The sequence below is a fragment of the Desmodus rotundus genome, chromosome 6 (assembly GCF_022682495.2).
Source record: "Desmodus rotundus isolate HL8 chromosome 6, HLdesRot8A.1, whole genome shotgun sequence".
Classification (NCBI taxonomy): domain Eukaryota; kingdom Metazoa; phylum Chordata; class Mammalia; order Chiroptera; family Phyllostomidae; genus Desmodus; species Desmodus rotundus.
In genome coordinates, this window is record NC_071392.1 from 84,562,509 (window position 1) to 84,590,120 (window position 27,612).

Here is a 27,612-nt window from a genome sequence, read left to right on the forward strand (position 1 = left end):
GGAGTTCCCCTTATCCCTGGCTCTCACCTTCTCTGCTGTTCCTCTTGCTTGCTCAGACAGTTGAAGTACCTTGGCCAAGGTCACATAGTTCCCAGACCGAGGATTCCAACTCAAATCTAATTGACTCTGAAGCCTGGGTTTTTAACGATCATGCAGCCCTATCTCCTAGATAGTAATGAACTTGCTGACACATTTACACTTGCTGAGCATCCTGTGAGCTGATAGGATAAGAACAACCCCACGCAGACATCTCACTGTGGCAGACGGAGGGCGTTGCTCTTGGGGCAGCAGAGGAGATGAGGCCGATTCCATCTGAGGACTATTTCCTACAGAAATAGAGGCAAGGAGCCTCTTTGGCTGAGAGCCTTACCTTTTACATGCTCTAAGCCCGAAGACCAAGCTTGGGACTCACGTTATAGAAAGAAGACTCCTTACTTAATTGCTTCCAGAACTCCGCCACCAACCCATTTCATTTCTTGATGTCTGGTTGCTGCTCCCCCCATGTCACCGAAGCTGTGTTCTTGGCAACTTGCTTACTCCTGCCTCCAGCCATCCCCTTGCATCGTCTTCCTGATCTCACGAGGATTTCTTCTTTCTCCATCTCTCCCGACACTCAGCTCTTCCACGACAGCATGCTCCTGACTTTTCCTTTTCTCCACGTCTTTTCTGTTTTCTTTGCTCTCTGTCTTACCTGTAAACGTGGGTGCCAGCTCTCTTTGCTTTTTCCCTGTAAACATGTTCACTTGTCAACAGCACCACCCCTCACAGCGGTAACCATCTCAGCGCAGTGCAGCCTGGACCCTGTGTATGAGACAGTCTTTCCTGAGCTCCAGACTCATGCTTTTCATTGTACACTAGGCCTCTGCACCCTTCTGGCCCCTCACACAGGCTTTGAGCTAGACTTGTCCTTTACCTATGTTATGTGGGTGCTTTATGTCTATTGCACACGGGCTCAGTACCTGGCTTACTGGAGGCACCTGGTAAATGCCAGCTCCCCTCCATCCCCTCTCCCCACCAAAATGAGCTGCTTTTCTTGGCTTCCTCAGCACCTCAGCCTGTCAGTCACCTCTGAGTCATTTTTCACTTTTCCGGTTTTACCCTTGCCTTTCCATCAATTGTCCACATCTGCCAATATTTCCTCTGCAGTGTTCTCTGTGGCCCATTCATTCGCTTATTCCTATTACAGTAGTTTGACAGCCATTTAGCCCTCGGCGGATGGAAATCTTTGCCCACCACTTAGTTGCCAACCTCTGAGCCTCCTTTATCTCACCTGTAAAATTGAGATAGAGCTGCCTGCCGTGCAGGTCTGTTGTGTGGCTGGAATGAGATAATACAGGAAAACCACCTAGCTGAGGATGTGTATTCCATAAACGTTCATTTCTATACTGGCCCCTAAATCCAGCCTTTACTGTCTTTCTAAAATACGCTTATTACCACGTCATTTCTCTGATGAAAAACATTCTGAGTTCCATGCTGTTGACAGAACAAAGGGCAATGTCCCCAGCGTGGGGCTCAGTGTCGGCCACAATCTTGTCTCCAGCTGGCCTTCAGCCCCACGTCCTGTGCTCCCCTCCAGACCATGCGTTGTTATGGGCCTCCCTACCAGTTTTCTCTGCCTGTGGAAGCCTTGTGCTTCCTCAAGGCTCAGCTGACCGTCAGCATCTTCCAGAAACCTTTTGGACTGTGTGAGCTCAAGCCAGACTCCTCCTGTGAACTCAGACACCCCTTTGTACCATTTGGATGGCGCTCAGTTCATCATGAAGACCTTGGAGAGCAGAAATCTAGTTCGTGTCCTCTCTCTTCCCTGCGTTCAAGCATCTACAGTGGCAGGGGCCACATCCCTGTCGGCTACTCTGGTCGTTATTTTGTTCTTTTTCATTCTAAGCCTTAATGTGATTTCTGGTAACTTTGACTTATTGGACTTGGCCCTTTCTGCTAAAGTAGCATAAATTAAAGCCAGCACCATTTTCCTCCAATAGTCTTTCAAATATTCAAAGACACTCGATTGCTCTTCTTAATCATCTGCTTTACAAACTAAATTTGACTCAATAAATGTCAGTCAAGTGCCTACTATGTGCCAGGCATCGTGCTAGCACCCAGGACACACAAGAGTTAGTGTGGCCCCTGTCCTTAAGGGCCACCCAGGCAGGTGGTGGAGGCAGAGAGCTTGGTGCCATAACAGAAGGGACTGTGGGTGTCCAGAGAAAGGGGACCCGTTCTGGGGGGTCAGGAACAGCCTCATAGGGAGCTAATGATAAGGGCTGAAGCGGGCATTGAGTCAGCTCTCCCCGTTCTCAGTGTTGCCCCTCAAAGGGCTTTTAATGCTCACCTACCTAGTGAAACGCTGCCAGACTCAGTGCTGGCCGCTCTTCAGAAGCAGCATGCCAGGTCTTTATTTATTCATTCTAGTTTAGAATCTCACATGTCATTAATACATTTCTGTTTTTATATAGCTCTATATAACTAAACTCTTGTGAATGAAGCAAAAAAGTCTTTTTACCTGTAAAAAAGGTTTAAGCAGCTTATGTAAAGAAAAAGTTTAGATGACATTTGACCCCCCCCGAATTTTGGCCCTGGGCAGGAAGGAATGCCAATCACTGCCTCCCTAACAAAACCTAGGAATCTCTTCTTAAAGATTCCACCACACACCCTGGCTACAATTTATTTAAAATAATAATTTGTTCATTAAAATCCCATCTCTGGCTTAGCTCTTAACATTTTCAGACAAATTCCATTGAAATCACATTTTCCAGAAGCCTTTGAGCCTCAGTTTTTAAGGTTCATGAGTTAGTATGGCCAAGTGAAACTGGAGGGCGTTTTCCCATCTCTTCTGGACAGAGTCTGCCTTCTAAGGCCCTTCTTCGTAAGGGACCAGAGATGACTGACTTCTCCAAGGGGTGAGATTGGGAGAGGAGGCTGAGCTGGGTGGGGCCCAGCACCATCTGGGTCCTCTGCCCTTGCCCAGCTCTCCAGGTGGCCAGCACTCCTGTGTCAAGGCTCAAGGCCAAGGCCAGCACCAGCGTCAGGAGGCCTGGTTGGAGGCCTGTTTTTCTTTCTTTCTCTGGTCTGCTAGTGAATCAACACTTCTGAATGAGTATATTTTTCTCTACAGTCCTGAACATTCTCTTTGGCAAATCATCCTAAGCTGTCAGCCTCCGGGAAGGTGTGGGAGGGCTTGACAGTGGCCAGGGCTCAAGCCTCAGCAGCCATGCTGGCCTCCTCAGGAATAAATCTGACGTTTTCCTCCCTATCTATCTCCTGTCTGTGGCTCTTTTCTCATCTGAGTTTGAATTCAGAAAAAGAAGAGGAGTGAGTAATTTTCATTCCCAAGACCTTCAAGTGAAAAGAGAAGCTGTGACAGCCATAAGCTATAGGCTTGGAGTCGGGGCTGGCAGAGAGGTGGACCCCTCGGTAGGCTTTATGCGGGGCTCTATGCTGAGGTCTTTCAAGTCCGGCCCCAAACCAGCCGCTCACTCTGCCCGCTGGGTTTAGTTTCTGGCCTGTTAGAAGCTGCAAGGAGTCTTATGGAAAGACTTACTGCTCTGACTGTGATCCCTTTCCTTTCTTGAGCTCTCCACCTCATAGAAAACTCATGGCCCAGCCCATGAAGCCAGCGCTGTTGTCCATGAGACTTCTGAGAGGAGAGTCACTGTGAGGCTGAGTCATGTCCTCGGCAGAGCTCCATGGGGACACCTGTTCTTCCCGCCACGAGATCGCAGGCCGGCCCTGGCTGCTGCCCCTTACTCTCCAAGGCTTGTTGTCCTATTCTCCAGCTTTGCCTAGGATTCTCTGAGCTTCCACCTCCAATAAATCCACCCCCCCTTTTTTTTAAAGTAAACTCACGTCAAATTCACGTCTGACACAGGTGAAGAGTGAATTTGTATGCAGGGTGTGATACAGGTTTTCCTAGTTCTCTGAAGAAGTCAGCAACACGATTTTCTGAGCTGAGCCTGAGGCCGAGAGCACCTGGAACCTCCTCGGGGCCACATTTGATCTTGAGGGGGTCTGCTCCCCCAGTCTCATCATCTAATTGATAAATCTTGTTCAAACACCATGGCACATAGGACCCTAGTGGGGAAGGAAAGAGCTCTTCTGCTTACATTGCTTGCAGTCCAGCTCGAGAGACCATGTATTTGCTTAAGAAGTGAGAGGCAGTGTAACACGTGGTGAAAGCATGGGTTTGAGGCCTGGCTTCTTGCTTACAAGCTGTGTGACCTTCGGCAATGTGCTTAGACCCTCTGTGCCTCACTTCTCTCTTTCTCTGAGGTTGCTGTCTGCATCAGAAAATGGCTTTGAAGATTATAGAGTTAACATTAGCAAAGCGATTGAAACAATGCCTGTCACACTATCAATATGACATGTCAGTGTTTAATCCGTGCAAAGCTATGTACGTGTTCAGTGACCCAGCAGTGAGGTGACAGTGTGCAAAAGTCACTTGGGTACAGGTTTGCATCTCAAGGAAAAGCAAGGCCCAGCTGACAAATGTGCCGGGCATGTGGAAGCATAAACCAAACCAGGTGGCAGGCTCGCCTGATCACTGGCTCCTGCCCCAAGCCGCTTTCTCTGCTAATGAACATGGCGTTGGCTTGGATCAGACAGGGCAGGAGCCAGAGAGATTTCTTTCAGGAGCCAATTTTTTCCAGACACTTGAACAGCTGGGTCCCAGTCCTTCCACATTTAAAATCAAGGCGATTCAGAGCCGAGCCTCACATGCACATCGATGTCGAATAATGACCTCTGATGGCCTCATCGTCTGGCCCTCCTGTGCACGTCAGCAGGTGAGCAGCGGGACCTTCTCCCCAGGCGGCTCGTGTGTGACAAAACAAGTGCAGCCAGTCCTGGAGCAATTCAGAGAGGATGGCAGCTCCTCGCTATGGTGCCTGAAGTCATGTGATCACTTAGCTGGCAGGAATCTGAGATCTGTCCTACCTCCTGTACTTCATGGTTGAAGGGATCACAGCCCAGAGAGTTGAGGTGATGTGCCCACTTCATGGGCCGGGATGAGAGCAGAGCCTGGATTTTCTGACCCTTGGTACGGTTCTCTGTCCACTAAGCCCCATCCCCGTCGTGTGCAGCTTTCCTACCAGGAAGCTGGAGCAGGACCACTTGTGCCCTCTGGGCCAGGAGAGCTTTATGATGACTAAGACAGGAACTGGAGTGTAATGATAGAGCAACTTATACCGGGCTTCCCACTGGTCCTGGGAAGTGATGTGGCTTTCTCTGCAAAAGCTTTGCCCTGGCCAGTGTGGCTCAATCGGTTGGAGCATCATCCCTGTAAACCAAAAGGTGTCGTGGGTTTGATTCCCAGTCAGGGTGCATATGAGAATGCAACCAACCTATGTTTCTTTTTCTCTCTCTTTCCCTCTGTCCCCCTTCCTCCTTCCCTCCCTTCCTCTCTCTCTAAAAAGCAATGAAAAAATGTCCTCAGGTGAGGATTAAAAAAAAATAAGAAAAGCCTGGTCTGCTACCCGGGAAGCTGTAGAGTCAGACTGTGCAGGAGGTTTTGTGTTACTTAGGGCGCTGTCCTGAGCGAGAAACCCAGGGCGAGACCGCCCTCCACCCGAGAGCTTCTCAAAGTGAAAGAGTTGCCGAGGAGGAGGAGAGAGAAGCAGAGGCAGGAAGATGGCACACTCTAAGTGGCTGTCCTCTTGGAAGCTCTCCCTTCACAGCTTGAGAATGTTCCTCTCTGCACAGCTGCAGATGCCGCTCTCGGTGTAGTTAAGGAGCCAGTTGGATCCCACTAATCCCGCGCTCTGAACCAGGGCCCAGATGGAGAGGAAGCTGCAAAGCTTCGCACTGAAAGGATGGCATGCTGCACTCCCTCTTTTCTCTAATTCAGTTCTCGTATAAGTTACAGGTTTGTTCAGGTTTATATTTCTTCACGGTTCCGCGCTGTTTGGTTTTGTGTTTCTCGGAATTTGTCCGTTTCATCTAAGTGACCTAATTTGCTTGCGTGCAATTATTCATAGTACTGATTTTTTTATTTTTATTGAGTTTATTGGGATAACATGGTTAAAAAGTTAAATAGGTGTACAAGTCTATAATACATCATCTATATATTGTGTGTTTATCACCCAAAGTCAAGTCTTCTTCCATCACTGTTTATCCCTCTTTTTCCTCTTCTACCTCCCCTCTCCTTCCCCGCTGCTAATGACCGCACTGTTGTCTGTGTCTGTGAGCTTTGCTGACATGCTGCCTTCTTGATTCATTTTCTTCCTGCAACTCTCTTTCTGTCCTATTTAGAACGCTCACAGCTCACCCCAGCCCAGCCACCTCAGATCTTTCCAACTTTTTACTCCATGAAGCATGAAATACCCAAGGTCGGGGGGTAGAAGTGGAATGGGCCAGTAGTTGCTTCCCCAGGGGGATATGTTTTTAAGTGGGGGCAGAGGAAGCAAATGTTTCTCAAATGTTTCTGCAATCAAATGGTTTGGCTTCACAGCAAAATCAAACATTTGCTTGGGATTTATGCTTTGGGACCTTTAGCAAATTATTTAACTTGAGATTAGCATGAGCATTATGTCATTTATGTGCTGTGCTATATGTGTATGTATATATACACATGCATATAAATATACATGTGTATTTATAACATTTACATACAGAATTATATGCATGTATATAATCTCACAGCAACCTCAAGAGGTACAGAAGGGACAAAAACTGAATTAATCATTGTGATCACAGAATGGCTTCCCCAGGAGAAAGAATAGTGGTAGTGTTTTAGCAAAAGAAGAAAAAGGGGAAAGTAGACTAAAAATAATTTTTAAAAAGCTAGCTCTCACAGTCCATTATACAATAGGCATCTAATAAATGAGTATGGAATAACTGTACCTGCCACCTCTCTATCCCAGAGTCAGAACCCCTGGAGTACCTACCAGAGGTCCTCGTCTCACGTGACATTGCGATTCCCAGCACTTCTCCTGGGGCTGGCTCCTCCCATCCGTCCTGGGTGAGCTGCAAGCCTTACAGCTTCTTCTTCGCAACCCCCCCAGTGACATAACATAACCCCTCAACTGGACACCGTCACCTTTCTGAGACCCAAAACAAGTTGCATTTCCTAGGAGGTCTGTCTCAGCAGTGTATTCTGAGATTTCCTGATTTCTGTGGTTCTGGTCCTGACAAAGTGCACAGAATGAAGAACCCTGAATGAGCACTTTCTTTGTTGAGAGCAGTGGCTTCCTGGCGCCGCATTTACCTGGGCCCGGGGGCCGAGGAGAAGGAGCGGGTGTCAGTAATGAAGGCAGCAGCCACGTTTTTTTCTTGTCCTCCAGAACAATCCGTCTTCACCTTCACTTAAAGCTTGCAGTTTCTAATATTATACCTCACATATAGAAGGCAATTTTAACTTCTCTGAGCCTTTTCACATTTATTATCAGCGTTCCTCAAAATAATCCTGCCGAGAGGGTATTATTTGGATGCCGAACTTCTATAAAAATTAAAATGCTTCCTGAAATCCACGGGGCCCATTGAAACCCAGGTTGGCGTGTCCATGCGTGGGCGCACCGCGGGCACACTCACACGTGTGCTGCCGCCTCTGCAGTCACAAAACGACTTAGGAGGAATGAGGATGGGAAGGCGGGGCTTGTCTACCTCATTCCCCTCTAGGTGTCAAAGTCCCTATTTTCACCTCGAAGTTCCATAGCCTAGAAATCTGTTTCTCCCGGCGGTCTGGATTCAACGCTCAGGGCTGTGTATAATACAAAAGGAGACACCGCCACCCTACTGGCTCTGGAGAAGGGTACAGTCTAGTACAACAAGTTAAAACAAGTGGTGTCCCTCTTATTAATTGTCAGGTGGCCTGTAGCAGACCGTAAAGGTTTTAGGAATTCAGAAAAAGCGGGGATTATCTTGTGCTGGGCACACCAGGGAAGCCGTTTTGGGAGACTCAGGACTTGGGCTGGCCCATGGAAGACGCACCTTCTAGAGTAGCTTCCAGGGACTCTGCAGAGTAGGCGAGGATGGCAATGCCAGACTCCAGCCAAAGATGCTGGACAAGGGCGCTCCGACCTTAGTAAACTCCCATCGTGACGAAGCTCTTTGAACACCCTCCAGTGCTCCCTTTCACTCGCTCAGCCCTCTGATGTTTTCACATGTTTGCGAAGGCTGTATCTTTGGTACGGAGGCCACCAAGGCCACTGATCTTGCGATCAAATCTAAATATACACCTAAGAGAATAAGGGGATGGATTGGTAGTAAGCGGGAGTAAGCATAGACGCGCTGGCGACGGGTCTAGATGAAGAAAAAAACACAAGAGGCTCAGCAGCTACCACTTAAATGGCTATGTTTAGATGCCTGTGGTAGCCACAGGGGCGGCCATGAAGTCCAGAAACATAGGCAGTCTCATTTTATCTTGTATTGAAATGTTATCTTAATAGGATAATTACAATGCCAAAACAAAACACCACAGACTGAGTGGCTTAAACAGAGAGATTTATTTGCTCACAGTGCTAGAGGCTGGAAGTCCAAGATCAAGGCCTCAGCAGGGTTGTTTCCTCGGAGGCCTCCCTCTGCCAATTACAGATGGGCGCTCTCTTGCTGCCTCTTCGTGAAGTCTTCCTCTGTTCATGTGGCTGTCTGGTGTCTCTGTGTAGGTCCTAATCTCTTCTTCTTACAAGGACACCAGTCAGATTGGATTAGGGCCCACCATAATGGCTTCATTTTAACTTAATTACCTCTTCAATGTCCTATCTGCAACAGTCACAGCTCTGGCGCTAGGGGTTAGGGCTTCAGCTTGAATTTTGCAAGGACGCAATTCAGCCCATGATGCCAGTGTTTCCACATTTGTGGCCACCCTGTCAATTTGGAAAAACCAGGGGCCAAGTTCTATGGTAGGAATCTGGAAGCTTTCACTTTAGAAGCAATGCCAACCTCTGAGTGGGCCAGCCCCTGGTTGCGTGACTATATGGCACAGTCGCGTCCAGACATCGGACAGCCTTGTAACCTGCAGCACAACTGCAGAAACACAAGTGCCTCTCTCCCCAGGGGTGTGAGGACCCCCATGCAGTGTCCCCGCCTGCAGCATGTGCCGCGTTCGCGGAACGAGGGATGATTCTGTCCTCACTCAGGGCCCCATCCCTTGCTGCATGCTCTCCGGAGGCTGTCACCCCCCTGCGTCATCCCAGTGAACCCCTAAGGCACCTTGGTAAAACCCCATGTGACCTGCCTGTGGGCTGCTGCTGATGCAATGGTGTATAACTCAACAGTCATTTATATTCCATGCAGGTCTGAGCAAAGCTATGAAGTGCTCTCGGGAGCTAAATGCTACCAAGGCATTTAATCTAAGCAAAAGAAGGGTTTAGTATACATCAGCTTCCGAGGATGCAGACGCTGCTACTGGAGGAGGAGGAATCCCTTCTCTGTTTGCTGACTTGCTGGCTTCCGGTCCTAAAGATGGGAGAGGAGCTGTGGGGGCAGAGTCTTCGGGGAGGATGTGGGCGGCTGCCTCTGCAGTGACAGCTTTGCAGCAACCTGTTGGACTACGGTCAGGACAGAGGCCCTCTGGCCACACAGCAGCAAGGGCTAGGGCTACGCACACATTGTTCCTCCTTCCCAAGAGCGGAAAATGTCACGCAGATGGATTTCCCGCCCTAGAGAGCTGCAGAAATGATACTCTAGCAAAGACGTGGGCACAACTCGGTCACATAAGGAGTAGCTGTTTGGACAAACGCCTGCGTACACAATATGCCCCGGATCCCTGCGAGAACCTTCGTGAGGGCCTCGGTTGCCTAGGTGATGGCTTCTTGAATTAGTAAGAGCATTTCTGCTGCAGCGCCAGAAGCCTCAGTGCTGATACTGTTTCCCCACAGGGTCCCTGGGTGCTGCAGTACTGCCCTGGCTGCTCCGGGTCCCTGCAGGGAGTGGAGACACAGGCCTCCCCGCCCCTTCCTGTGGGGGCTGAGGCAGTAGCATCCACGCAGGGGGCCCCATCTTGTCTGTCTTACACACCTGCACTCAGTGCTCAGAAGTGAGCCGAACGGGGGTGGGGGGGTGGGGGTGGGGGGAGGGTTAGCAGAAGAACCCTCAATAGCCACTTAGACCCATCTCGGTGGTACTGGGAGAAAGCCCTCGGTGGGTGGCTGATTGAGTGTTTTCTGGCGACATTTCAGGGTTACAGAAGAATTAGCTGCCCCAAAACAATGCCATTCCAGCCTGGCATTCCTTTTTTTTTTTGTTTCCAATCCTCACCCAAGGATATTTTTTTATTATTGGTTTTAGAGGGAGAGAGAGAGAGAAACAGAACCATTGATCAGTTGCTTCCCATAAGCACTCTGACCGGGGACCGAACCCGCCACCTTTTATTGTGGGGGACAAGATTCCAACTAATTGGGCCGCCCGGCCAGGGCCCAGCTTGGCATTTCTTAACAGTAGTAACACCTTCCAGGGACCCAGGTTTCTGTGCTTCCACCGGGTTAAGGCATCCTTATGGTTTCTTTAACTTGCAAGCAGAGGATGAAATATGTTGCCATCAGGGTATTGCTGATTGACCCCAGATGGAGAGCAGGACTGGGAGAGAACCTGTGGGGGGTGGGGGGTGACCACAGTGTCCCACTCAGCCCAGGACTTTCCAGTTTTAGGGCCAAACATCCCGCAGGCCAGGGTCACACCTCCCCCCCAACCCCCAACTTCCAGGCAAGCTGCTTTGAACATACCGTGTGCCTGGGGACTGGGGACACATGGCCACATGATACATGACATCACACAATCCCATGACTCGGTCATGACCTGGTGGTCGTTCAAGTCAGAGGAAAGGGTGAAGGTTCCAGAGCGAGTGTGGGGAGGGCTTTCAAGTCAGAAAAGATAAAAGGCTGAGATGTCCCTACTGGAGACAGAGAGGGACCTCTACAGAGGTGGGAGCAGCCCAGGATAAGGTGACAGCTTGGAAACTGAGGGCAGAGATAGCCAAGGAGGAGGAGGAGGTTGTCAAACAGCCAAGAAGCTAAAACGAGGGGGAAAACTCGAATCTAATACTTGGCAGCCAGGGGACCGTTAATTAGAAATGGCAGCAATGCGAAGGAGGTAGACGAGGCAGAAGCTGCATGTGGTGTTGGAACACGGAGTCGGCAGCCTGGGCACGAAGACTGTTTCCTCCTGCTCACCCCCGCCGGAGCCTCAGCTATGCCTGGCATGGCGGGGGTGGGGGACAGAGGGTGGGCGGAAACCCTGGGACATAGCACAGCCCTCTCCTCCTCCAGCCAGGGGCCGACAAGCCCTGAACACAGGAGTGGCCAGGGTGGGGCCATAGGTCACAAGGTGACATCGTGGAAACAGCATCCGGTGAGGATAGTCTGAGGAAGCTGGGGTTGTGTTTGAACACTGAGAAGGAAGCACTTCTGTTGACACAGTTTGTCACGCCCCTTGGCCATGCCTCCCCACTCACAGATGGAGTTTGCAAATAGGGACAGGAGACGGGTCTGGAGGGCACAGTCCCCTCGATGACAGAGTCTCATTAGCACAAGCTACCTGGGGAGGTGCAGGTCTTTCAACTGGACTTCCTGAGCTCTGAGTCCAGGCGGGCGAGCAGCCCAGCAGAGAGAGTAATGAGATTCATTTCTCATTCCAGCCCCCTGACACTGACTGGTGGGGGCTGGCTGCCCAGAGGGCCGGGCTGAGGAGGGGTCCGAGGCCCCTTCCAGAACCAGTGGGAAGGAGTGTTGAGATTGTTTAGCCCTTTCTGTCGAAGGCGTGGACTCACAACAAATGAGAGCCATCGGACTTTGCTGTCGGACCATCGTTCCTGCAGTGACATCTCTTGAGGTCCCCTTGCGAATGCACTAGGCCCGTGCTTCTCAAAAATGTTGAAGTCACTAGACTCCTCTCTTCAGATAAAATTTCACGTGGAAACAGATCAGAGCAGGGCTGTGCTGGCCTGAGAGAGGGGGGAGGCCTGGAACCCAGTTTGAAAAGCTTTGGGAGGCACTGCTGCAGACAGAGCCAGGCAGGGTCTGTGCAAGGATGGCTGTTAAATTGAGGTCTCAGAGCAGCTAGATGAAGGCCATTCCAGGCTAGGGAAGAGCTAGTCCAAAGGCCCTGGGGTGGGTACAAGTTTAGCTAGTTTCAGACACAGAATGCTCCTTTGTGTGGCTGATGTATAGGAAGTGGGGCTGGGGGAAGGGGGTCAAGGTAAGAACTAGAACAGAAAGACAGGCAAGGTGCACTCAAGTAAAGCCATATGAGCAGGGTAAGGAGTTTGGGCTTTATTTTGAGTGTGATAGGAAGCTGCAGGATTGAACCATCACTGGCTATTATTTGGGGGGCAAGAACAAAAGGCAGGGCAGCAATGATCTGTGCCATAGTTTGTGTGGGGAATGACAGAAGCCCGACTTGGAGGGCAGCAGTACGCATTTCAGAAGTTAGCGGTGCAGAAGGGGTGGTCTGTGGGCATGTCATCTCCCCTCGGGCATCGGGACCTAGGACTGCGGGTTGTTGAGGTCAAAGGAGACCAGATGAGCACCCCCTTGCAGGCCTGCAGAATCCCTGTTCTACCTTCAAGGCCCTGTTTCCCCTGGGAAACCTTCCCTGGCCCTGCGTGATTGTCGCCATCAAAGGGTTACTCTTGCCACTTACTCCTTTGCCTAGAGACTGCTGAGTGCAGGAGGGGCCTTGCAGTCTCCTGCTCCAGCTCCCTGGTATCACAGATGAGTGGACCAAAGGTTCGGAGCTGATGCTAAACCCAGGTCTCTCAACCCCGACCCTGCTGCTGTTTTCTCCTCATCCTTAACTTCTCATTCGTGGATGGCTCATATCCCCAACTAGATGACAAGCCTTTCATCTTTTTATTTGAGACTTAATTAAAGATTCTTAAGAGCAGGGATCCTATCTTCTTCTTTTATCTCCCTGCATCTAGCGTAATGCTGGGCACCAACACTCTTTGCTGGTAAGCTGTTCTGCACTACACCAAGCTCACTACCAGAGGACTTTCCCCCTCCCACTGCCCCATCATGGTCAGCCTGCCTCCCCAGCCCAGACCTGCCATCCTCCCTGCTGTGGCCCCTACTGCCCTGTCCCCACCTCTGCCGCTTCTTGCAGCACATGTGAGCACAGAGCAGAGCCTGGCTCCAAAGGGAAGGGCTTGGGGTGGAGCTCTCCTCATCGAATCGTTACACTACAGCTACAATTAGTCTTGGAGTCTGAGTGGAATTAGGCCCAAACCCTCAAAAGCTGGGGTGGGGGGTGTTAGCTGCTGTGACTGTGGGTTGTTATGTCGGCCTTTCCCAGACCCTCACAAGTCTCTGCTGAGAAATAAAATGGCAGATTCTAGAGACCTGGCCCCAGGGTGAAGGGTCTGCTAGTATGGGACAGAGGAGGACTTCAAACTCCCCCAGAGGGTCCCTGTTCCTTGGGTGAATGAAAGGACGGTGCAGTTCCCAATGGTATAATATCTTACTGTCCCTTAATTGAGATGTTTTCCAGCAGAGGCATTTAAAATCTGTGTTAGAGCCCTGGCTGTTGTGGCTCAGTTGGTGGGAGTGTCATCCTGTACACCGAAAGGTAGCGGGTTTGATTCCCGGTCAGGGCACATGCCTAGCTTGTGAGTTCAGTCCACGGTCAGGGCACGTACCAGAGGCAACCGATCAATGTTTCTCTCACATTGATGTTTCCCTCTCTCTGTCCGTCTCTCTCTCTGTAATCAATAAATAGATCCTTGGGTGAGGATTACAAAAAACAAAATAAAATATTTATTGGCACCCCAGAGAACCCCAGTAAGGTGATGGGAAGACTCCCCTTCACACTCCCCGGTTAGTCACCAATCCAGAGGTCTGAGAGTGGGGTTCAGCTCACTGGACAGAAAGCTGGGTCAGACAGGGTCCTGGCCTGCTATGCCCCCTACCTCCCCCACTGTTTGTCAAAGTGTGCTGTTATTTCAATTGTCAGAATATGCTGCTAAGTAACGATCACAACCCATTATTCAGGCAGGCCAATTACTGAAGCTCTGCCGTGTGCCTATGTATATCCATTTCCAACTATGAAGGCACATTCTCAGGGTGGAATCGTAAGTGCAGATGTAGAGGAAAACAGAAACCCTGCTCACACAGAAAACAGTGGCGGCTGTGGAGACTACCCCAGCCTGTTCAGGGCTTCCTGTGGCCCCAGGGGTTTCCTAGCAGGTTGCGTAGATGGCCCGCTTCCCGCCCATAGTAAGGGAGAGCCCTAAACGTTTGCTCCCTATCTGTGGAAACAGGGGCAAGGCTAACCAACCAAAGAAATTCTGGAAGGTTTTAAAGTTCTCAGGACTGACAGGAAGTTAAGGCAGGAAGATCCCTCAATTAACTGCATTAACATAACAAAAAGATGCATGGAGTGAGCACATGGGGCCATTTCTGGTGGGTGATCAGACCCACAGCGACCTACTCTCTTCCGTCTCTTTTTCATCCTGCCGTGTCCTGTCCACGCCCCTGGCAGACTGCAGCGTTGAAAGGGTGCACATCCCGCTGTTTCAGCTGCTGGCCACTTGGGAGGGTCAAAAAGTGCTTGAGGTCGACCTTCCTTCTCAGGACAGATCACTGGACTTACTCAGGAATAGCATCATGCACCTTTCCATGAGAAGATGGTTTTTAAATTCCCCTCTGTACATACAGTTCATAGAAAGTCCTTGGGTGGCCTCCATCCCACCCAGAGCTTTGATTTGTAAAGTGATGACTCAGTCCGCCTCTCTAGCCCAGAACTTTCTATCAGACTCCAGATCCACGATCCGAGGGCCTTAATTTCCCACATTTGAACTCAGCGAGTGTGCCTGTGCACGCTTACTGTCCTATGTCTAAATTTTAGTAAATAATGTCATTCATTGCACACCCAGGTTTCCAGACGAATTGAAAGCATTCTTGAGGCACAAGCAGGCCAGCCCTGGTTTGTTGGACTTTGGATGATTTGAAACTAGTGTCAAATGAAGTTTTTTTAGCTCTCACACTCCTGGGCAATCTCTCTCTCTCCTTGTTCTGCTCCACAGGCTGCTCTTTCCCTCTGCCCCCTCTGCTTCTTCCCCTCCTGATCTGTGTCAAGGTTACACAAAGGACCTCAGCCCTAACACCAAGGACTCACCCACCTGGTCAACAGAAATCATCTGAGGAACTTAAAAAGGAAGACTCCTGACCTCTCCCCCGCTCCCCCAAGAGATTCTGATTCAGAAAGTCAGGGGCGAGACCTAGTCTGGCCTGGATACCATTGTGGAATTCTGTCTGAACCCCAGTGCCCAGAAAGAGGGCCCTGGGGTGCTTCATTAGTCCCCCAAGTTTGAGACCACTGTTCTCCCAAGTAATGATGGTGCCAAATGTGTTTGTACACCGTGGCTGTCCCTACACGCTCATCCATGTACACAAGCACACACACACACACACCTGAGCACCAATGCACACACGTGCATGCGCACACATCACACATGTATGTATGCGCGCGCACACATTCATGCAGCACCAGTGCCCGGGTCACCCCTGATGCCTGGCTTTCTGTTGCCTCTCCAAGCAACCATCCCTCAGGAGTCATTCATCCCCACCCTGCCCCCGCCTTGCAACCCCTCCTCCCTTCTCCCTGATGACTGCAGTGACCTGGCCGACCTCTGCACTGTCCTCTCCACCCACCGGGGACTTAGTGGTCTTTGGAATGCAGATCAGAGACAGCAACATACCCCAACTGGGGGCGGGGGGAGGGCAGGGGGGGCTCCAACCTCACAGCCTGGAGAGCAGCGTTCACCCCAATATCAGGCTCACTCTGAACCCTGCTCCGACAGCCGTGCCTCAGATACGCCCTCCGCACCTGAGCGTCCTCAGACCTAGTCTCTGTCTCCAGGCCAGACGGCTCTCTCAATCTGGAGCGTGGTCACTGTGTTGAAGGAGCATGTGTCTTCACGATGACTGACTTCCCCTGGAGTCTGTGTGATGGGCCATTTTACTGCTCCCTTACTCGTTTCGGGGCTGGTGACTCAAGAACAAAGCAAAGCAAAAATAAATTTAAATTTTTTTAAAAACTTTGCTAACTTGATAGATGATGGTCTATGACGATGCGTTTAATTTTTGTTCTCTGGTTGTTGGTGAAATTGAGCATTTTTCACATTTATGGCCCATTTGTATTTCTGCCTCTGTGATCTGAACCTTGGGCCATTAAATTTTGTCTTTGTCCAATAAAACCTTCTTGCTGACCCAGTGATTCCAGAGTGTGGTTGTTGGACCAGCAGCATCTGCATCACCCAGGAACTTGTTAAAATCCTGATTCTCCAGCCACACCCAGACCTCCCGAACCAGAAACTGCGGAGGTGGGGGGCCCAGCAGTCAGCCTCCACGTGCCTCTGGGACCCCAGACTACCCTGCCTCCAACTGAGCGATACAGAATTCACGTGGAACCCAGGGGCACAACAGAGGGGACCCATGGCGGGTCCCACCTTGTGTGACCCCAGTCCTGAATAGCACAGAAGATAAGACCGTCAACTCCGGAACTGGCCTGCTTGAGTTCCTAGCCTGGCTCTCCCAGCCGTGTGCTCTGAGGCAAGTGGTTAAGCTCTCTGGGTCTCAATTCCTCAATCAGTAAAATGGCGATAATAACATAACCTACTTTACAGTTTTGTTTTGAAGATTAAAGGGCCAGTACCTGTGAAGCACTTAGCGCAGTTCCTAGCGTGCAACACTAAAGAATGCTAGGTCTCATGGGTGTCACTGTGACCATTTAAATTATCCCAAGTTTATGGGCCTGAGGGCTGAAGGCAAGAGGTCTTCAATAAATGTAAACATAGCGCACCGCTCTTATTCCTGACCCCTAACAAATACCCTCCTCCGTCTGTCTCCCGCCAACCCCACCCAGCCTTTCCATGCTACGCATACTTCCTCAGGCCATCGCCTCCAACAGTGGCGACAGAAGAAACACAAGACACAGAAAATACTGAGAAAAGCTCTTGAAGTCATTGTAGGTACACCAAATAGCTCTGTCGGTTAAAAACGGGCGTGTGCTCCTGTAGCATTGTATAACATCCGGTGTCGCACAGCAGGCTTCTCGTTGGTCAGTGCGAGTTATGTTTCTGTAAAGAGGAGGCCCTTACCCGAAGGAAGCCTGTGGAATGCCTCGTAAGACGCGGTTAGAAGAGTTAACGTATGCACGCTGGACTGTGGATGCTCGTGGGGAGAAGTGGTGTGCAGAGGCGCACAGAGGTCGCTGACCCTGCTGCTGCTTCCCCAAAGAGTCGCTCGTAGGGTTAGTGCGCTGGGGAAACGGCCCGCAGGAAATGGGAAAAGGGTTCCCCGCTGTCGACCACCTGTTGGTGGATGGATTGAAGGAAACCCCAATAGCGTAGTAAGACATTATCTACAGAAAAAAAAGAATAAAGCTATTTTTCTCTTGAAAGAAGTAGCAAAGGGGGTGTTTTCTGTGTCTCCAAAGAAAGACAATGAGTTTTTAAGTGCTTTAGGAAAACGAACCAAAGGCTTTCTGCCTCACTCCGCACTGCACGAAACTCTATGGGGACATGTATTTGGTATTTTCCCAAAGGAGGTGCTTCCTGAGTTTGTCTGAGACCAGACAGTTATTGGAGAGCAAGGCAGCTTTGATCCTTTACTACATTCTCCTCTCCCTGACTATTTCCAGGTGTTGAACTTGTACCTGATCTTTTCTTCTTACTCCAGAACACTGACACTGTGGTAAACCTCACTTCTTTCTTTGTCTCTCCCTCTCCTCTTCCCTTCCTTCTCCATCTCCCTACCCCCTGTCTCTTCCCCTGTCCTTCAGGAACCTTCTGCATCATATCACTGTGCACCTGTGTGGCCGGGATCAACTTTGAGCTGTCACGCTACCCTCGCTACCTGTATGGACTCCCCGATGACATCAGCCATGGCTACGGATGGTCCATGTTCTGTGCGTGGGGGGGCCTGGGCCTCACGCTCATCTCCGGGTTCTTCTGTACCTTGGCCCCTTCTGTCCAACCTGTCCCGAGGACCAACTGCCCCAAATCCAGACCCGAGAATGGGACAGTGTGCTAAAAACAACCCCCCCACACATATATATATAAATATATATATAATATACGTATATAAAACAAAACTCAATCCAGATGATGCTAGTGCCAAGGAGAGTGGAGTTGGCTCAGGCACCCGCATCCTGTCGGACTTTGTCTTTGCTGCCTCGTCACCGAGATGGGGAAGGCGCTCCCACCACGTGGCTCTTCCATCACTTCTTACCTTTTGGCTCCATGGTTCTCTGAAGACACAGTGCACATCCCGCTCACAACAGCCTCTTGATCCCCGTCACGCACGAGGACAGGGTGGTGGGCTGGGAAGGGACAGTGCCAGTGGGCTGGAGTGGCACCGAGGTGGAGACGGAAGTGCCACCCCTGCACCGACCACGTTGCAGAGAAGCAGCGCTCTCATTCACGGACCGACGCCAAACCTGGGAGCCGGGGGTGGAACCACTCCTCCTGCTCTTCCCATTCCGGTTCCCTTCCTGGCGCCCCAGCCACATGCAAGAAGTGGGGGAGAAAACAAAGTGAGAAGGAAGTGTCCTCGTTGCCACCAAACTTTTGGACAAAGTTCAGGAGGTTGGAAAGGGGGCGAGAACAACCTGCTGAGACGTGAGATCCACGTCAATGGAAGGACGCTTCAGCGGATGCTCCGAAAACCCAGTCTTACCGTCCAGCTGCCTTACACCGAGTTAGACGAGAGGCTGCCCTTCCCCTGGCCCCACCTGCACTCCCTGGGCAGACGGGAGCCTTGGAGTGATGCTGTGATGTGTGTGTGTGTGTGTGTGTGTGTGTGTAAACTATTTTGGGTGGTTTCCTTTTTTCCTTTTCACCTTTTAAAATGGAAACACTGCATTATGCCTGCTGTCTCTCTATCCACCGGGGTGGTTTCAGGGCCCAGCACGGAGGCCCTGAGACCAGGAAGAATAATGAGGGGCAGACCCACGTGGGTGCCAGTTCTGCAGCTTCTGATCCCTGGCGTGTGTGCGTGTGGCGGATGTTTCCTGAGTGTAGGTTTTATCGTTTGTGTGGCATTTTTCTATTATTTTTAGTGCAGCTGAAATTCCCAGAGGGCAGAGCCAAGAACAAAACCGCTGGGCAGAGGATCCCGTGGTTCTTCACCTGATAGCTCGGGGACAGCACAGGAGTTGGCCCTCTCACTTCAGAAGTCCTCCACGCAGCTGGGCCCACAAGCCGTGCATGAAGAGGGGGGACACAGTTCAGGAGGGGGCAGAAGTGGCCCCTGCTGCGGTTGTACGAGTCTGTGCCCCCAGCAACACCTTTTCCTCCCCATCCTGGAGGCGGCCCTTCGTCACCGGACATCCACCCCTTCCCTAGAGGCGACGTCCTCACAGATGAAAGCAAATGGGTCACGCTCAGAGAGAGCACCTCCATGTCTCCTGGGCTCAAGTTTGTATGATGCGATGTAAACTAATGGAGAACTCTCGACATTTCCCCTCCTCTTCCTTCCCCTCTCAATAGTCAAGGCCAGAAGTCCCAAAAGAGCCGTCCCAGTGGCCAGCCTCCCAGACGGAGGCGGCGCCAGTGCAGCCCGGTGTCTCAGGTTCCCTCGAGCACAGGGGCACACTGCAGGTGATGGAGCTGCAGGGTCAGCCAGCGAGGTGTGGAGGCTGTAGGGGCAGGAGCAGTGACAGCCACCTCAGTGACCCTGCTGGGCCGAGCAGCCCCTTGGAGGCAGGAGAGAGTCCCCGCGCTCTGGAGCTACGAATTCAGTTGCTTCGGAAATGAATGTGCTTTGGAAACTTTGCCAACCACTGAGCAGCCTCCCCTCCCACCCACGCCCTCCGTTCCTGTCCCTCCGCCTCCAGGGCCCACCTTTTCTTCTCACCCACTAGCCACTTGGCGTCTGCCGCTCCTTCCACCAGGCCTCGAGTTCCTGCCTGCCTCCTCCTCTGCCCTTTCTGGCCGTGTGTAACTCCCATCGGGCAGGACGCCCGGTGTGCATGGATGGGCCTGAGTGTGGGTCTCTGTGTGTGTGGATCCCTCTGGTGCGTTTTGCGTGTGTTTGCCAAGGATGCGGGTGTGGGTGTCCTCTTAAGGGCCTCACTGCCAGCGACACTTGTCAGCTTCTGCAGAAGGTCTCGCATGTAAGTGAGTGCTCTGGGATGGATGTGAGGGGTGCTGAGGGGGAGGGGTGCGGGCAGGAAATGCTGCTAGCTTCTAATTAGCTTCTAAGGATTCTTTCCAAAACAGGCTCTATTCTATAAGAAGGGAAGTGATTTTCAGGAAAATCCATTTTTCAACTGTAGGGGGAATTGTTTTTTAAAAGGTTAGGTTTCCCTCTTAAGGGGAAGGGCGTACTTGGGCTTGAGGAAAAGTGAGAGGTATCTCAGATTGAGAGGCCTTGTCTTCCTTCCAAGTGTCCTGAACGGGTTCCGCCGAGCAGAGAGAGGCAGGGGTCCACGAGTGTCCTCTAGGGGTGGAGGGCTGATGTGTGACCCGGCCCACATTCCAGCTGTTCTCCAGTTGCAGGAAAGGAGGGAAAGAACCCTAAATGGGGCTGTTGGCTGTCAGCCATTTAAACTTCAGCTACCACGTGTGAGGACCCTCCCTCACAGACCTCTCCTTATTTACACCCTCTTGTTTCTGAGCCGCGCTTGCCCTAGCTCCATCATCCATGCTCCCCAAGTACTAATCTGTGTGATAGGCCATTGACACAGCTTACCGCGCCCCTTTGAAACCTCCCTGAAATGTCAGGAGGACTCTTGGGAGAGAAGTAAACCGTCTGGGGCCCAGTCACTGTCAGCAGGGTAGAAGCTTTGAGCTGCTCTTTTCCTGGTAACGGGGCCAGATAGGTACACGCACGCACACTACACACACTCTGGGGTCCGATCCCGCATGGGGCCCAGAAAATGCCCAGCTGCGTGGCCAGGATGGCAGCCCTTACAGGTGGCAAGTCCTGACCAATGGGGCAACTCCCCAGGTGACCTTGATCCCTCCAGCCTAGGAGCTGGAGGTCCCATCAAAGCTTCCTGGTCCAAGCAGTTGCTGAAGCTTCGTGGTGTGAGGGACAAGGAGTGACAGAAGGAAGAAAGGGAGGAGGAGGAAGGGGGAGCCTTGACTGGAAGACTCTATAAGTCAGGTTCTGCTAACTCGACATCAAAGTAGAACCCAGCCCTCTGAGGGGTTTAGGGTCAGCAACCTCACTGAAGCTGCCAGCCCGAGGCCAAGTCAAGTTCAAATTCCATACATGCAAGATCTGTGACCTTGTGTGTGTGTTTTGAGCTCCTTGCTCAGGGGCCCCTTCGGCTTTTGTTTCCTTCCTTACCCTATGAGATTGAGGATTCAGGCGAGTGGGGTGTCTGCCTGGAAAAAGGTCCTATTTCTTTCTCTCCCCATTTGGGGAGTGACAGTTTCTTCTGTTTCCTTTCCCTCTCTCCCTTCATGTCTACTTTCCTTTTGCATCAACATCAGTCAGTTAGAGTAGTTAAGGAGTTTGTCTCTAGAGAGGCTTGTGCACTCCAGCAGCCCCTTCCTTGTTCAGTGTGGCTATAAGTTTTATAAGGAGGTCTGTGGCTCCTGGGTATCAAAATATATTTTTTAAAAAATGTGCCTGTTCCAACTGCAACCCTCCTACAACCCCCAGCCTTTCAACAACTCTACCCTTTCAACTTCAGGGACCATGAGGTCACAAAGCCTTGACAACTCCTCCCAATCAAAACCGCATGTCCATAACAGCACCTCGGGCCCTGGTGCCATGTCGGTGTGTTCTCTTGCTGGGGATAAGGGAGGAAGGTATCCCGAGACGCTGAGACTGGGCCCTACATCTTAATATTTACCCTCCGCCATCACTTTTGTGCTGAGTTAGTGAGAAGATATGCTGCTTTGGCCTCCAAAGCCGCCCACCTGAGTCAGAGCCAGAATAGTGAGATCGAGTGCATCACCCAGAGACATCTAGAGTTGGCTCTGTCTTCACCTGGCTTATTCTGAAAGCACTTATTTGCTGGCTTTCAAGTATCTGGGGAGAAGGAATGCGAAGAAATACACTCTGGCCATCTTCGGTAGAGTTTCCATGGGATGCCTGGTTGATTCTTAGAACTAAGGTGAAGCCAACTCTCCACAAATTTTCCCTGTGCCCCAGAGCCCACCCATCCCAGTGGGCACGCACGGCCCTTTCCAGGGAACTATGAGTCACAGCAAGAGGTGACTTCATCACAGATAAAAATATTCGGTGCACGCCAGCCAGGTTGGCTTCTGTGCTGTCTTCCAGCTGGTATATAATTGAGTCAGGGGACAGATTTTTAACAAGCCCACCTGCGTTGATGGACATGAGATTCTGGCGTCTCTTCCAAGCGGCCAACGTGGTGGGCTGTGCTTGCCCTCTTTCCGTTAATGCCGCCATGGTGCAAAAATGCTTCTTCGACATTATTGTGAGTTCTTAGACTACACTACTATTGGCTATTTGATTTCTTTCTTCCAAAATAATATATGCTCACTGTAGAAAATTGGAAAAATAAAATCCAGGAAAAAAAAAGACTAAGAGATTGTTCATCCTTCCATCACTCTGGGGCATCACAGGGCCCTAGCCCCAGCGTTTCCCGGTCAGTGGTGGTCTCTGGTTTGGAAGTTGGGGCTAGGAGGGCAGTCCCGGTCGCAGAACCACAGTGACCTCTCTGTGTGGAGTTGACCTTGTCTGTGTTCTTGGCAGTAAGAGCCCAGGGCTCTGCCCTCAAAGAGAGCAAAGAGGCCTTTGAAACAAGCTCAGTGCCGAATGTAGTGGCAGTCTTGGAACAGGGCTAAAAGTTTCCTGCTTTGGGATTTTCTTTTCTTTTCTTTCTTCTTTCCTTCTTTCTTTTTTCCTCCCTTCCTCCCCTCCTCCCTCCCTCCCTCCTTCCCTTCCTCCCTTCCTTCCTTCTTTCCCATCTCAATCTAATTGTACGTGTAAGAGCTCAGAAGCTGGAGTAACTCAGTAGTTTGGCAACCCTCGTACAACCCAGTCCCTGTAGACTTCATTTCGCTTGGCACTAAAGCAATCTGTGGCTCTGGGCACCGTGTCTTCTTCATACTTGAACTTTCTCATCCACACAGTGAGAAGAGTGATAACACTTTACCTCATGGTATATGAAGGGTGACAAGGAAATTGCAAAGTGATTTGCAAACATGAAGTGCCACATAAATTACGCGCTGCTCAAATTATCCTGCCGTAGCCTACTCCCTACTGACTACTGAGAGGCTGATCCGGAGTGATAGGTCGGTCATCCTGGCCCCTTGTCTAGGGATTTTATTCTATCCTTCAGGTCCCTCAGTGGAGCTGGCTGCCTAATTGACTCATTCCCAGGCTTCATTCCTTTTGTCCAAAGCCAGTTTAGTGAAGGGCGCTCTTACTCCCTCTTGCTTATTCCTGGGGTGACAGAATGAGTAAATCCTATGGGGGGGGTTACTCATACATGGGAAATTAACATGCATGAGCAAAAACAGTTAACTATAAACCAAGGCACGTGGTCAGTGCCTTAGTTTTTTCTTTACCGTCCTCCTAACATTATGTCTAGCTGTACAGGCCCAAGTGGTAGGAGAATATCAGATTCTGAAACAATTTCGTGGCCTGTTCAGTTTAAGATACGAACAAGTTTCAAGGAACTGGGTCCTTTCTCTGATCGGTGGGTGTAGCCGATGGCGTCATCAAAAGCGCGTGGATTCTTTAGGAATTCCTTCTGATGGAGCATTCACAGGGAGAGGTTCTGGGTGTGATCCTGTTGGGGAAAACTGAACCCTAGGATCTACACAAGGAAGGAGTTCACTTGAGCAGGGTCTGCACACTTTCTGCTCTGCAGGCAAGTGGGTTTTGGTGTTATGGTGAGAACTTCTCTAAGGAACAGGGGAGCTACCCACCCCCTGCAGGGGGTGCTTGTTCACTGTTGAGGATGAGAAAACGGGGGAGTAGGGGTGAGCTTGGAGGCTGCACAGTGGAAACTCACACCTGGCTGCCCTTTGACACATACTAACCTTAGTAATCACAACCCCTCCTCTTCATTTCCGTGGACTGGCTGTTGCTCCTTGGGGAATTCTGTGTCCCTCTGTCTTCTCCTGTCTCCCATTTCTCCCTCTGGGTAAGCCTCTCCCTCCCTTTCCCGGCACCTGCAGGCCCTTTCCTGCCTGGATGTGTCGGGGTGTCTGTGTTGTTGTGAGCGCGACGATGCCTTTCTCATGGAGAGTTTTCACGAACTCGTTCTCATCCTTCCCCGTTTCCACCCCTGGTGTGACTGTTTTGCTATTGAAGACTCTCTGTAAAAATGTACAAATAAAAGTGGAAACTGAACACAAGGGGGAGGGACTTGAGCTAAAGGAATGCATCGATGTGGCCCTCAGTTTTTGGAGGACTTACGTGGACTGCCCCCAAATCCTGACTGGGTGGGACTCGGAAGGAGGGAAGCCATTGGCATAGGACAATTGTCTGGTTGTTTCTCTGACAGTCACTAGTGTGTGCTTGGAACTCTCTCTTTGCCCTTCAAGTGAAATATTCTTTTCCAAGAAGTGAAAGCGAGTCATCAGAGTCCAAAAGGTCCGGGTGATTGCAACGGTCAGCGTGGAGAGCTGACCCTGGGGTCTCTCGTGACCTCCACCCTGGCTTGCTCACGGCCTCGGGTGCGTCTGGTTACCTCACCATGTCTCCGTGTCCTCCCAGCCAGACGGGAGCAGGGGGGCTTCCAGGGCTGTTGGGACCCCAAGGCTCCTGGGCTGTTCTGCTGCTATTTTTAGAGAGGCTTCGAGCCCAAGCTGGGGTGTGCTTACGTCACGGAGGTGCATCTGGAGAGTCCCTCCCTGCTGTTCTTGCCCCACTTTCCGTCCTCAGAAAGCAACCTCAAGCTCACGGCCAGCTTGTGCTCAGAGTCCAAAGCCTTTGATCTACCTGTCATTCTCAGATGCCTTCCCCCGGCCCCTCTTTGGCGATCTCACTCTGCTGTTGCTGCTGACAGAGCTCGGCCGTGCTGGGGCAGGAGAAGCTCTGTCGAAGGGCACGATGCGTGTGAGTTGCTCTGTAACCTCTGACTCGCCGCACAGACCTGGCCGATGGTGCCCCGAGCAGGGTGTCTGGCTAAGGGATGTTGCCAAATCAGAAGGAAGAAATCCCTGGCAGGCAGTGGAGTTGAGGCAGTGGGCAGCAGAGGTGGAATTAAGATATAGAACCCTTTTAAAGGGAGAATGGCCGAATCTCAGAGCATCCTCAGTGTGGCAGCAGAGAAGGAGCCCCCAAAAGCAGGGCACCCTGAAATAAGAGGAAGTAGGAAAGAGGAGCCAAGTGGGTGATCTTATAACATGAAGAGCTGCCTCCCCCTAGAACAGGGAAGACCAGCTGCCCCAGGAGGGGCATTCACACTAGGCTCGGCCAGGGACCTAACTCCTGCCCTTCCATGGCACCTTCCCAAACCTGCCTCTCTTCTGATGGTCCACCTGGATTGTCTCTGGGGCAAGGGAGGCAATTTAAAGATTGTATTTATTTATTTTAGAGAGACAGGAAGGGAGGGAGAAAGAGGGGGAGAGAAACAGCTATGTGCTAGAGATACCTCTTGAGCGCCCCCATCTGGGGATCTGGCCCGCAACCCAGCCATGTGCCCTGACTAGGAATGGAACTGGTGACCTCTTGGTTCGCAGGCTGGTACTCAGTCCACCAAGCCACACCATCTAGAGCAAGGAAGGCAATTTAAACTAGTACTGTCCAATAGAGATATCACATGAGCCACAAACGCAATTTTAAATATCATTCAAGGTACAGATAAAAATAGGAGCCCCATTTTTCAAGGTCCAGAGAAACAGGTGAAATTCATTTTAACACAGATTTCAACCCAATGTTAAAAAACTATTGTTATTTTAACAGGGAATCAATATAAAATATTACCAAACTAGGGTATGTTCTTTTTTTCTTTTTTCTTTCTTTCTTTTTTTTTTTTTTTGAACAAAGCCTTTGAAATCCAATGTGAATTTTATTCTTCGAAAACATCTCAATTCGGATCAGCCACATTTCCAGGGCTCAATAACCCCACGTGGCTACTGGCTCTCGTATAGGACAGTGAAGGTTGGGACTCTTTGTCAAAGGACAGAAGGGGACCCTTCTCACCCCTGAGTCCCTTGGATCTGACATCCAACAGAGGCTAGAGGTCAGGGTTAGCCCTGAGTAGAAGGAATAGGAGCCATGTCCAGGCTGCTGGCCTCACTTCTAGAAGTCTGCTCTACCTGCTTAGTTAGAGAAGACCAATGCTTAACAAGTACATGTCACGACTGCCCCAGAGGGGTATCAGCACTGTCCCTGGGCATAGCCCCAGTGACCTGTGAACGTCCTAGAGGCCAAAGCAGGTCACTTTCTCCTGCTACAGGAGCATCAGCTTATCCCTTATCCAGGCTTCCATTGTCTTACAGTGATGGGTGTGGGGACTGGGGGGCAGGGCAGACAGGTCTTTCCTTGTTGAGAATAAAGATGGTCACCACCTTCTGTCATCTGTTCCAGTCACCTGCTAATAACATCTCACCAATATTTGGAGCTATTTGCTCAATCTTCAATTCCTTAAATTTGTAACTTAAAGTCAAATGCTAGAAGGGGACATGCTGGGAGGAGCAGTGGCCACAGGCAGACTGGGTCTTCTCGGAAGTGGCAGTGACAAGCTCTGTCCTTTGCCCTGGTACTCGGTCCACTATTGCCTATCTCTTCCCTGCCTGGGACCTTCCTTACATTTAAAGAAACCTCTTTTGTTTGGGAAGAAAAAAGACAAGTTGCAAGATCTTAGTGCAGAGAACAGAATAAAATGCAAGCAAGCAACCCCTCATTCTCAAAGCCTTTCAAAGAGCCAATATGACAAGGTTTGACACATTTAAAATACAGTGTAACATTCTGAGCCTTGTTACTGAGTGCAAGAAAATGAGCCGATTTGGTATGTTTTATATATGGTCATTAGACAGGGACCATAGCAGACAAAACTCTCCAACACCTGGAGTGTTTATGGTCCACCAGATTATGGCTCAGTCAATATAAATTTATTTACCCTTGATTTGCATAGTGCTTTCTGATTGGTCAGACAAGGAGCGGCGTGTACTGCAGGATTCCAACAGGCCTCTGCCCTGGGAGGTAGCAATTCCTGTGGTTATTGGTGCTACAATACGATTAAATATTATGTTAATGTGTTCTGATACGATGTGAATAAATGTGTTGTTTAATCTTAACAAGAATGCTACATCTTATCAGATCTACTGTACTGTCTGTTCCTTCTCATAATTAATTAATTACGCAAGAGGTGATCCAAACCAGATCTTGAAACTATTGTGCTATTCTGAGAGGTGAATTTCATGGGGAAGTGGGAGGGGGGATGAAAAGGGAAATTGCCAGGTTCCTGTGACTTTGCAAGAACTGAGGAAGCAGAGAGCATCTGGGGACTTCACTGACACTGACTGCATCGTGCAATTTTCTTTTTCAAATTGGCAGAAAAATTGTATTTCCATCGATTGAAGAAAAAAAGTGTCTGGTAATTAATTAAATGACTTGTTCATGGAAAAAATAAAAATAAATAACCTGTCAGTTGTGGAATGTAAACTGATTAAACAATTAAATAAAGAAGATCATGTTGTGTGTTTTAAGCGATGGTGTCTGCTTGGGGAAGCGGGGGCGGGGGGCACGGCTGTATTTCAGAGAGGACAAGGTTTTCCTCTCAGGTTTTGTATAGAAAAAAATAGAA

At 50.4% G+C, this 27,612-nt stretch overlaps 1 protein-coding gene across 1 annotated transcript in view; it reads left to right on the forward strand.

Annotated features, from left to right (window-relative positions):
• Window positions 1-27,514, forward strand: part of TMEM178B (transmembrane protein 178B) — a 323,697-nt gene extending 296,183 nt beyond the window's left edge. Inside the window, exon 4 of the mRNA XM_024555054.3 lies at window positions 17,707-27,514. Coding sequence (XP_024410822.1) covers window positions 17,707-17,957 — 251 coding nt within the window. The 3' untranslated portion in view covers window positions 17,958-27,514. The remainder of the gene's footprint in view (window positions 1-17,706) is intronic.
• The last annotated feature ends 98 nt before the right edge of the window (window positions 27,515-27,612 follow it).